Source organism: Podarcis muralis, chromosome 4 (genome assembly GCF_964188315.1).
Source record: "Podarcis muralis chromosome 4, rPodMur119.hap1.1, whole genome shotgun sequence".
NCBI classification, from domain to species: Eukaryota; Metazoa; Chordata; class Lepidosauria; order Squamata; family Lacertidae; genus Podarcis; species Podarcis muralis.
In genome coordinates this window covers 64,376,510-64,388,953 of record NC_135658.1, presented here as the reverse complement: position 1 = coordinate 64,388,953, position 12,444 = coordinate 64,376,510, and the positions used below count along the sequence as shown (strand labels likewise).

The window sequence follows — 12,444 nt, the reverse complement described above, 5'->3', positions numbered from 1 at the left end:
TGCTCCAGATTTGGGTAGGGCAGGTCTGTCCAACTGGTTGATCGTGATCTACTGGTTGATTCTCGGGATTTCCCTGGTCAGTCCTGGTCAATCGTGGGATCCTGATGCCCCAGAAAAATAGCTCAACAACTTTAGCTTCTCCTCCCCCCAAAAAGCTCAACAAGTTTTTTCGCAGTCTCTTGGAAGTTGGAGGTGTCTGGTGTAGGGTTTACACCTGAGTCTTTTCTTGTCCTGAAGATATCCCGCAAGGCAGTGGAGGTATAGCATCAGATTTTTCCTTCTCCTAGATGGGCTACCTTCCCAGGTTGATGAGTCCCATCTGCCCCTCATTTCCCTCATTTCCTGAGCATTGGGCCCACTATTGGTCTCATTTGCTCAATCCACCAGAGCCTATCTTCACATGCAAGGGGAAGTCTGTAATTCACTGAGGGTTTGACACCCATTGGCTATCCTCACCTGCTTTAGTTGGCCAGTCAAAGCTATTCTCGGGATGTGGCTGCTGTCACATGCTGACAGCTTCTAGGAGCCACAGGTGTATAGTATATATAGGTAAAATGACTGTTTCAATAAAACCATTAAAAGCTTTATTAATACTTCAAATGCCACCTTAATACTTGGAAATATGTAACATAATGTTGAACAGTTCTTACTCCCTAGTAATTGTTGTTAGGATTGCAGCTGAAGATGGCAATTATGTGCACACATAGAAAATGTCAAATTAAGCTTAGTGGAACATACTTGTGACTAAATGTTCATAAAATTGTGTTGTAAATGTATTATCATAGCGGCCGCCGAGACCATATAACACCGGTCTTGAAAGACTTGCATTGGCTCCCAGTACGTTTCCGAGCACAATTCAAAGTGTTGGTGCTGACCTTTAAAGCCCTAAACGGCCTCGGTCCAGTATACCTGAAGGAGCGTCTCCACCCCCATCATTCTGCCCGGACGCTGAGGTCCAGCGCCGAGGGCCTTCTGGCGGTTCCCTCATTGCGAGAAGCAAAGCTACAGGGAACCAGGCAGAGGGCCTTCTCGGTAGTGGCGCCCACCCTGTGAAACGCCCTTCCAGCAGATGTCAAAGTGATAAATAACTACCTGACATTCAAGAGACATCTTAAGGCAGCCCTGTTCAGGGAAGTTTTTAACATGTGATATTTTATTGTATTTTTGGTTTTTATGGAAGCCGCCCAGAGTGGCTGGGGAGGCCCAGCCAGATGGGCGGGGTATAAATAATAAATTATTATTATTATTATTATTATTATTATTATTATTATTATTATTATCATGCAGTAGAATTCATTTAAACATGATTTTAAATCATATTAAGAGAACACAGCCACTGCACGCTAGCTCTTTCTTTTCTTTTCTTTTCTCTTCTCTTCTCTTCTCTTCTCTTCTCTTTTCTAAATTTAAAAATCGGTTTCTTATCTCCCCAAGTAGCCCATTTCAAAGTCTGAAAGAAAAAGTGTAGCAAAATTCAGAAATGTTGCCATCTTAATGGGACTCGGGGATTCAGCATCATAAAAAACAATGGAGAAAAATGCGATAGAAAACAAAGACACATGTGGGATGTCCCACACACTGAAGATTTTAAAATATGCTGAAATGAGAATGGCAGCACAAAATAAGAATACAAATATCAGATACTTCATAAGAAACACAATGTATACTTCATAAACTTATAATTTATATCAATAAACACATTTAGGCAAACACAGCTTTAAATGAGATCAAAGAGTGTCAAAGATCTTTAAATAAATACTATAAAAATGCCATACTTCCATAAAGTTGATTTTTACAATAGACCATTTACCAAAGTCTATTTTTTGCATTAGCAGAACCTCCTTAACATTTGAAAATGGCTGCTGTTAAGAATCTTTGCACAGACTAGCTGCAGGAGTGACAGACACCTTATACAAAGTAGCTGAGAGCTTTCTCAATGCAGTCAAACTATCAAAGCAATTTAGCAACAACAAGGCAAGTTCAAGATCAATATGATGGCTCATGACCTTAGTACATATATTGTCAACTTTATTCCAAAACAATGAATTACATCATGTTCCCAGTATAAGAAATAGTATGTTCCAACTTGCCTGTGATCCCTCCAACTTCTGGGGTTAGAGATTTGTTATACCCTATCTAGCATAGTACACAGGACTGGCCTCAGACATTTTGCTGCTTGAGGCAAACGACAAGTTAGCTTTCTCATCATCCCCAACCCCCATCATGCTTCCTTACACGTACAGAAACTGACAGCTGAATCTTAGTTCAAAATTGGTGATTGAGCAGCATCCTCAATTCCAACTGAGGGCAACAGGCTAGTTTATGAGACACAGAGCAGGCTGCATCCCCAGGACTTCCTTTACCCCATCATCTGCCTGAGGCAGCTGCATCATCTGCCTAATGGTAGGCCCAGCCCTAGTAATGCAACAACGCCTGCAATTAAAAGGCAGAATATCATCTCATTATTCCTTCTCCAAATGCCTGTTCCGATAATTTCCCCAATCTTTAGCTAGCCAAAAAAGAAGGAAGTGTATCTGTCGGCAACAAGATGAGTATTTAGGGGATGTTCAGAACACTCTTCAAATGTGGATCACTACACTTATTACAGTGGCTGTACATCCTACAGAAAACAGTCCTCTGTTTGAAGGCTGTCAGAGGACCATCTTCTATTTGAAGTCCCATTTAATGATTAAAGAAAACCTAAGAAGGAAGCACAGGGACCTTCAAGTTACCTGTCAACATTTGGCCTTGGATAGCAGAAGGCATACAGGTCACCTAGTCACAGCCTTCTCCACTATAGTGAAAAGTATTTTACTTCTAATTATTGTAATTATTTCTAAATTTGCATGTAGATTAGCATATGCAAATTTGTGTGTGAAGTGCAAGTATCAAAATGCATCCCCAACCAATCAATATGCACCTTGCTCTTTCTGAGGATGCAAAATTATGTAAAGCCGTCACTTGCAACAAATTTAGGGTGGTAGCCCAGCAGAGACATTGGAGACCAATCAGAAGCAATATATTTGTACCCAGGGAGTAGTATGTTTCTAATCCAAATATTAGAATTGGCCGTCTCTAATAAATTATTTTAAAAATTCCTTACATCACTATCTAACACATAGCTCCCAGTAATGTGTTCTATTTAACAGGGATGAAAAAGTGTTTGCATACACACACACACACACACACACACACACACACACACACACAAATATATATATATATACATGCGTATACACATATAGAGATCAGTATACTTGTTGTTATACATTTGATACATTACATCCCTTTTACTTATAGTAGACAAACAACTTGCAAATTGAAACATGGTATCTTATCAGGGTTTGGATGAGAATATTAAAAGTATTATTATTATTTGAATTTATATACTGCCCTATACCTGGAGATCTCAGGGTGGTTCACAGAGTAAAATCAAAATATAAAACCACAAAATATATAATCAAAATAAAAACAACAACCCAATAACACCTTGCCCCCCAGAAAAAAAACCACATTTTAAAAGGGCATTGGATGTCAATCAAATCAACGAAAGGCCTGGTTAAAAACGAACATTTTTGCCTGGCGCCTAAAGGTGTATAATGAACTTCCTTGGGAAGAGCATTCCACAGATGGGGAGCCACTGCAGAAAAGGCCCGTCCTCGTGTTGCTACCCTCAGGACTTCTCAAGGAAGAGGCACACATAGAAGGGCCTCAGCAGATGATCTCAGGGCCCAGGTAGGTTCGTATCTGAGTGTGTGAACGAAAGAGAGCAGCCAAATGAGGCATGCAGTGTTTCTTTATGCCAGACCCTGATTGAGTTATGGGAAATGGTTTTGGGGGACGAGAATAATACTTCAATGCATGTTTTCCATTTTCAGCAGGTCCTTATGAATACTGCAGTTATTAAAACCTGCTGGCTTGGTTAGATAAGAGGAGACAGACTGTTGATGAAGCTGCTGCTGCTGCTGTTGCTGTTCTGCTTGCTGTAATGCAGAGATTATCAGCTGATAAATAATGTGTGTTGATTTTTCTCTCCCTTGTAGTTGCACTCTGCTGTGACCAGGATCCAAGTACAAAGACCTGGTTTCAATTATACATTTGCCCATATCTGCATCCTAAATAACGACAAGTCTTGCATCGTGGATGACATTGTGCACGTCCTGAAGGAACTGAAGGCGGCTCGCTCGTCTAATCAAACTAATTTTGCTATCACGTATCCAATCACACACTTAAAGGATGGCAGGGAAGTGTACAATGGGCACCAACTTGGGGGCATCACTGTGCACAGCAAGGACCGGGTGAAGTCTGCCGAAGCTGTGCAACTCACCTACTATTTGCAGGCAATCAACTCCCTGAACGACATGGTGGCAGAGAAATGGGAATCCAACTTTTGCGACACGGTCAAACTGTTCCAGAAATCCAACCAGAACGTCACGATGTATCCCCTAACTTCATCATCGCTTCAAGAAGACTTCCAAGAGACAAGTAGGGTGTCGGAACGCTACCTGATGACAAGCCTGGTCCTCGTCGTAACCTTGGCTATGCTCTGCTGTTCCATGCAAGACTGTGTCCGCAGCAAGCCCTGGCTTGGCCTCCTTGGGTTGTTAACTGTGAGTTTGGCCACTCTCACTGCAGCTGGAATCATTAACCTGACTGGTGGGAAATACAATTCTACCTTCCTGGGGATTCCCTTCATTATGTTAGGTAACTCTCTCATATCCTATTATTACTGTGGGTATGCCTGAACGTATTAGTTTGTCCGAAGTATTGCTCAGTTTGAAGTAAAGGAGAGAGGGCAATGTGAAGGCCTAGCCCAGCTGGCTGAGGCTCATGGGAGTTGTAGTTCAAAGCGGCACCAGGTTGGTGAAGGCTGGCCTAAGCCATTTGGATGGACCACAGTTTATCTAATCCGTAGTAATAATTCAGATTTGCGGCGGTTGACTTATGCTTGCTTTGAAGCCAATTAACTCCTAAGTGTAGCTCTTACTCAGCCATTTCTACTTAATATCATACTGCATTCTGAACATCAGTCCATATGATACACTTGTAATACTTAAAATCTTTTTCTTTTATGCTTTACATGGAATGGAGCCTAAGCTGTTCCGTAACACAGTTTTTGTCTGCTGCTGTGGAAAACACATGCATCATCACAGGGGGTTATGCAAGAGAAAGAAAAATCAAATGCATGCTTCTCTGTAGAAAATCTGGTTGGCTTTGGTACTTAGCTTTATAATAAAAACTTGCACAGCTCCTCTAACTGAAATTAAAATATCAGTTGCCTTGGTGAATAAGTCCAGCAATGTGGACCCCCCCCCCACACCTGTATTTACATAGCATATACATTATACTATTATTATAGTTTTTACTAAGTATACATTGATTATTACCACTAGCTTTTATTTTTATCAGGGTGTGCCTAGGGAACAATGATAATCATGGTTTGATTTTCAGTTTGAGATCATGGATTTATCTTGCGCATCACATAACTGAAGGATGCTCTGCTGAACTAGAGATGTTTGCTTTCAAGCAAAGAAAAGATGAAACTGCTTACATTCCTTATGCTTCAGGCTTTGCAAACTAATTCAGCTCTGATCCTGGAACTGATGGTTTTATGCCTCCTTGGAGATTTTGCTGCGGTGGCAGGAATTGCCATTCTTTTCTGATTTGGACAATGGAGAGCGCTTTGACATACTGGGAATCTCTTAGGCATGGTTCAAAGGTATATTCCTCTTGTGTCAGATACGTTCTGCAACCACATCTGGTGGATGAATGGCATTAGCCAGTGGTAGCCAATGCCCTCCAGAGGTAGTTGGACTCTAGTTTCCAGCATCCCCAGTCAGCATAGCCAATGGCCGGCAATGACTGGAGTTGTAGTCAAAACAAAATCTGGAGATATCACATTGGCTGCCCTGCTATAAGCAATAACTTGTGTAGCTGATTTCGATAGCAATGCGGAGTACAAGTTTCTGTCTGAAGCACGCATTTCATGCATAAGGGGAGTGTATCTAATGATGTTAGAAAATTTATTTAGATAATTTACATACCACTTAACATTTAACCATCTCTAAGCCATTGTAAAAGGTAAAGACCGTTAGGTCCAGTTGCGGACAACTGTAGAGATCCGTGCTCATCTCGCTCTATAGGCCGAGGGAGCCGCCATTTGTCCACAGACAGCTTCCGGGTCATGTGGCCAGCATGACTAAGCTGCTTCTGGCGAACCAGAGCAGCGCATGGAAACGCTGTTTACCTTCCCTCCAGAGCAGTAACTATTTATCAACTTGCACTTGACGTGCTTTCAAACTGCTAGGTAGGCAGGAGCTGGGACCGAACAATGGGAGCTCACCCCCGTCGCAGGGATTCGAACTGCTGACCTTCCGATCGGCAAGCCCAAGCTCTGTGGTTTAGACCACAGCGCCACCTGCGTCCCTTAAGCCATTGTAGGATACTACAAATAAAAACCAGAAAATTACTAATACCATTATTTTAAAAATCTGTCTGTTAAAAACAACGCAATCAGCAGCTGAACAGGATAGCCCTCTTAATCATCAGGAAAAAAATCAGAGTAAAATATCTTCATTAATGAAAAGATTCTGTAGGCTTGGTTTTCTCAGGATCACTAGGAACAAAAGTCTTCACTAACCAGCATTAATCTAAAGCAGGCATTCCCAAACTCGGCCCTCCAGATGTTTTGGGACTACAACTCCCATCATCCATAGCTAACCTGACCAGTTGTCAGGGATGATGGCAATTGTAGTCCCGAAACATCTGGAGGGCCGAGTTTGGGGGTGCCTGATCTAAAGTATGCTGCTAATTCTGCCATCCAGCATGAGAGTGCTGGAACTCCTTTATTGGTGTAGGCTCAGTATTTGACAGCAAACAATTTAAATATATATGTTTACAAATTAACACATGCAAATTACATCTCCACTCCTCACTCCACCCTACTAGGAAGGTCAATAATGGTTATTCCTCTCAGGGGACCAAAAAAAAGCAACTAAGAAGTATTTTGAAAGACAGAGTCTGTAAAAAGATGCTTTAGGTGGAGGATTTCCTGGCTCAAGGCAGAGAGGAGGGTTGGATTAGATGACTTGCTGAAGTTCATATTTTTAAAAGCACCAAGGACCACTGCAGACCATAGATACTTCCTTGTTGACAACCAGGGCCGTCTTTAGCATATGCGCCGCCCAGTGCCCCCAAATTTAGTTTAGCCATTTGGGGGGGGGGGCAAACTCAAAGTTGTTAAGCTTTTCTTGGGTGGGGAAATCACCCACCTGTAACAACTATGCAGCGGAAAAAACTGCTTTTGTTTCCTGACTCATAGGAGTAACAGAGCAATGGAGGAGGGGGGCGGGGACTTCCACTCCATTGCTTTTCACTGCCGCTAATCGAGAGGGACCGGTGTGTAGTAGGTATACATTTTACGCGCCCCCCCCCCCGAATTCGGCACCCGGGTGCACCGCACCCCTTGCACCCCCGGGTAAAGACGGCCCTGTTGACAACATTACTTACTCATGGAATGCTCAACACACTGATTTAATAGAGGCTTCCCAGATGAAATTTAATTTATAATGCTTATTTGTGTTTCAGCATAAGTGATCTCATATTTCTTCATCACATCTTGTAGTTGTGTTATACACCTTTCAGGTGTGTTTCCTGGTTGGTTGGTTGGTTGGTTGGTTGGTTGGTTGGTTGGTTTTAATATATTCAGACTGAATTTTAAGCGTGCACATACTATGCTTGATCCCTTCTTACATTTTTAACTGAAAAGGTATTACAGCTCCATCCTTCACAGCAGTCATATGTGAACACAAGATGCTTAGTGAACAAAAAGAAAGTCCAAATTGGAGGCAACAATTGCTTTATTCCATTTTCAGATTGCATTCAAAGTGAAATATAAATATCATACAGTCTAAAGGCAGCAATCATAGTTGGAAGACTAATCATGATTTCCTTCACTTCCATAAATTGGACTCTATGTGGTGTGACAATACCTTGATCAAAACAAAGTGGATTGTGCAAAACATATATCCTACCCCGCTCCCAATAATCTACATTAGGGGAAATAGATATATTCACTGCAGGAATGAAATCAACTCCATCCATAGAATATGCAGCATAGAGTAATTTTTGTAATGGCATCTGGATTGAGAGATCAAGACACCAGTCGCCCGAGGACAAATTTTCATATTCTTAACTGACAGGCAGTGAATATACTGGGATCCTCACTTTTTAATGGGTTGAAATGAACTATGGCAAGTCTTGCCATTTTCAGCTTTTCATTGTTCGACAGCAGATACAACCACATTTGTGTTCCCTCCAGGAATGCATTTCAAGCAAGCAATTTAACTCTAAATAATTGTCAGAGCAAAATTGCCCAGTTCATTTGAATCCTTCCACTGCTTTGCATGGCTTAATAAAAACTGACAAAAGCTAGACAGCAGAGTGAAGGACCAATGCAGAGCAGGGTCTAAAGAATCTTTAATGAGAATTAGTTCAGCCAGGGAGACGGCTTTATCTTGGGCAAAATATAATGTTCAGTACTGTACTAGTATCAAAAAATTACATATTTACTAGGGCAAAAAAAATCAGTGTGTTTTATTTTAAATCAATACGAAAAACACAACCCTCCTCACTCACCATACCCTTATGTCAAACAGCCCTGTGTGGGTTTTTTCTTAGTTTTCCACTTGCCTTCCTACACTTTCAGTTCTCTAGCTCTGGTTTCCTAATTCCTGCCTTCTAATTCACTCTAGTCACACACACACACACACTTTTATTTGCATATAACATACAACAATAAACCAACAATGCAAACACTCATCTCAAGTCTGAAACATTAAAATGAGTGGCATGGGTTGTACAGTCCAGTCAGGAAGACCACCTGCAATCAAAGGGTTAAAAAAGAAGTAGGACAACAGCAGTGATGGGGGGCAGGGGGAGAAGAGCCGAGCAACCAGGGCAGCTGGGGGAGAAGGGAATGTGGGGTGGCCAAGGCAGTGGGGAACGAAGGAGGAACTAGTTGGACTTGCAGGCAGCACCCCATTATTAGTCTGTTTTATAAACCAGGGTTTTCCAATTTTCAAGAGACTGCAAGCTTTTGGGGGAGGGGGGAGGATCCTGCAATCGACCAGGATCCACCAGGGGCACTGACCAGTAGACCTGTGACCTGTTGGACAGCCCTGTTATAAACCAATATAACTCAGTGGTAGCCATTTTCCTTCATTTGCTGTTTCTGTGAAGCTGAGAAGTGACACAGGCAATTATTACGTAAAGGCAAAGGTACCCGTGACAGTTAAGTCCAGTCACGGATGACTCTGGGGTTGCGGCGCTCATCTCACTTTACTGGCCGGGGGAGCTGTCATTTGTCCGCAGACAGCTTCCAGGTCATGTGGCCAGCATGACTAAGCCGCTTCTGGCGAACCGAGCAGTGCATGGAAACGTCATTTACCTTCCCGCCAGAGCGGTACCTATTTATCTACTTGCACTTTGACGTGCTTTCGAACTGCTAGGTTGGCAGGAGCAGGGACCGAGCAACGGGAGCTCACCCCGTCGTGGGGATTCGAACCGCTGACCTTCTGATTGGCAAGCCCTAGGCTCTGTGGTTTAGACCACAGTGCCACCCGCATCCCAGCCAATTATTACATGGTGCTATTTGAGATCCTAGGAAGTAGATATAATAAGACCATGGTGGGGAGGTGGGTATTCTAGCTGCTTGATCACTTCTGAAATGGATACAGGGCACCTGGGTGTTTCTTCATAGATATATATTAGTTCTTTACCCCTTCTTTCCTCTCGTTGGCATGCAACCTGAAGTGCCAAGTGTGCTCAAACAGTCTGAGCACTGCATTCAGAGGTGCTGTTTATACGTCCACTGCCCGTGTGGGCCCAAGTGCTTCCTGCTAAATTCATAGGCTCATTGAAACGTAGAGTTGGAAAGGACCACAAGGATCATCTAGTCCAACCTCCTGCAAGGCAAGAATCTTTTGCCCAATGTGGGGCTCAAACCCATGGCTCTGAGATTACGAGTCTCACACTCTACCATATCAATGTATGCCCACTTCAAGAGCATCATGAACGTAAATCATTGTGAATGCACAATGAAAAGGTCACCTGATGGGCAGCTTGAACTACAGGCTTGTGAGAATATTTGGCATGGCAACTGAGCATACTATAACGTAAGTGTTCTTCCTGTTCACTTTTATCAATCACAGTAGATTTTCATTAAAACCAATGGTTGTTAATCCATTCCTTGGCTTTATGGTTTTCCACAGTCAAAGACACAGTCAGCCTTCACATAAACTTACATTTAGCCACTTATTTGGAAGTGTGGTACAAATTAAACTGGATCATTTAAAATATTTTGCCACAAATGTTTTGAATTTTCAAGTTTGAAGTTTGAGATTGTCTTCCGCACCCCAGTCTGTGAGCTATATCTAATTTCCTTTCATTTTTTTAAAAGATATGTTTCTCTTAACCACCCCCCTTTCATTTATTTCCTTTCCTTATTCTTTCATATTTGTTTCCCTGGCCATTTTTCAAAATCTATGCTTTATTTTGCATGTTCTTTCCTCAAAGGCCTCCTCATCCTCAAAGGCCTCCTTTCCTAAAGATATGGCTCCCTCAACCCCACTTTTTCCTTCTGCACCCTTCTCATATTTATTTATTAAACATTATAAATCAATATTCCTCCAAAATGGATTTCAGTGTGGTGTACTATGAAACTGTAGAAGCATTGCAAGACAGACTGGCAATAAAATCAAGTTTAAGAGGAATAAAGTCAATTGAATGGTGGAAAATCTAATAATCTAAAATGCCTAGGCAAATAAAAATGTTTTAAACTGGCACCAACAAGAATACAGACCACATCCGCAGCACACCTTTAAAACACTTTTATTCCACTTGAGGAGTCATGGCTCTCTTCACTCTATCTTCTGCCATATTGCCCCTTTTTGAGCATCAAGACAGCATTCATTATCTGCCTCTTTAGCTTCTCTTATCTTACACATGCCATTCATTCATTCATTCTTTTCTTTTCTTTTCTCTTTTCTTTTCTTTTTTGGTAAATATAGCAGGGTGGGAAAGAAAGAAAAAACCATCAGCTGACATTAGCAAAATAAAATTATTCTATGGATCCTGACTTAAATATGTGAGTGAATAGAATTCCCATCTATTGCTAAGGTTCTTTTCTATCTTCCCAGCCTCTTTGCCAGAGTCCATTTGCTCATGAGGCTCATGAGTCCATTTGCCTAGCCTCGTTCCCCATGCTGCCTTTTCTGCCTCCTGAGCTTGCCCTGTCATTGTTCACAATCAGTGCTCTTCTCCTGTCAGCTTTCTTGTTAATGTCACAGACCACTCCTGGGGAGATAAGCATGCTTACCTTTTAGCCTGACAAGGCCCAAAGTGAGTGGCATAAAATTATTCAGAGAGATTGAAAATGCTGCACGATTCCTTGCAAGTTACTCTGCCTACCACTTCAAGGCCCTCCAGACTATTGTTTGCAGTGGGGGGGTGGCGGCAGGGATCGTCACTGTGCCTTAAAACATCTGGAACCACCTTCTGTTTCTTTCTTATGTTCAGAATTTGAAAACTCCCATGCTTTCTCAATGGGCAAGGTTCTCCTCTAGCTCCTTGCGGTTATTCTGAAACCGAAACATTGATCTGAGTGCACCAGAATCAATTGCATTTGGAAGTTAAGGTGCCCACTTTAACCTCCATGTCACCTAAGCAGGTATGTGATACAGTGTTGTATATCACAGTATAGCTTTCATGCAGCCATGGTCTCTCAGCCTCAGTCGGTTTCCTCTGCATCATCATCCCTCCCTCCATTTCATGCAGGGGACCCAGGCGGCACTGTGGTCTAAACCATTGAGCCTCTTGGGCTTGGTTGGTGGTTCGAATCCACCTGAAGGGGTGAGCTCCCATTGCTCTGTCCCAGCTCCTGCCAATCTAGCAGTTCAAAAGCATACCAGTGTAAGTAGATAAATAGGTACCACTGTGGTGGGAAGGTAAATGGTTTTTCTGTGCATGCTGGCTTCCGTTATGGTGTTCCATTGCACCAGAAGCTGTTTAGTCATGATGGCCGCATGACCCGGAAAGCTGTCTGTGGGCAAATGCCTGCTCCCTCGGCCTGAAGCAAGATGAGCGCCACAACCCCATAGTCGCCTTTGACTGGACTTAACTGTCCAGGGGTCCTTTACCTTTACATTTACCATTTCATGCACACAAACTGGCAGCCTCCCTTACATAAGCACATGTACATGCAGTACTTCTTCTAATACACATGTGGTACATTGGTTAGAGCAGGGATCAGCAAACTTTTTCAGCAGGGGGCCGGTCCATTGTCCCTCAGACCTGTGGGGGGGCAGACTATATTTGGGGTGGGGGGAATGAATGAATTCCTATGCCCCGCAATAACCCAGAGATGGATTTTAAATAAAAGCACAC

At 42.5% G+C, this 12,444-nt stretch overlaps 1 protein-coding gene across 1 annotated transcript in view; it reads left to right on the top strand.

Moving 5' to 3' along the window:
- Positions 1–12,444, top strand: part of PTCHD1 (patched domain containing 1) — a 60,912-nt gene that overhangs the window by 26,295 nt on the left and 22,173 nt on the right. The window contains exon 2 of the mRNA XM_028727497.2: positions 4,044–4,704. Coding sequence (XP_028583330.1) covers positions 4,044–4,704 — 661 coding nt within the window. The remainder of the gene's footprint in view (positions 1–4,043; positions 4,705–12,444) is intronic.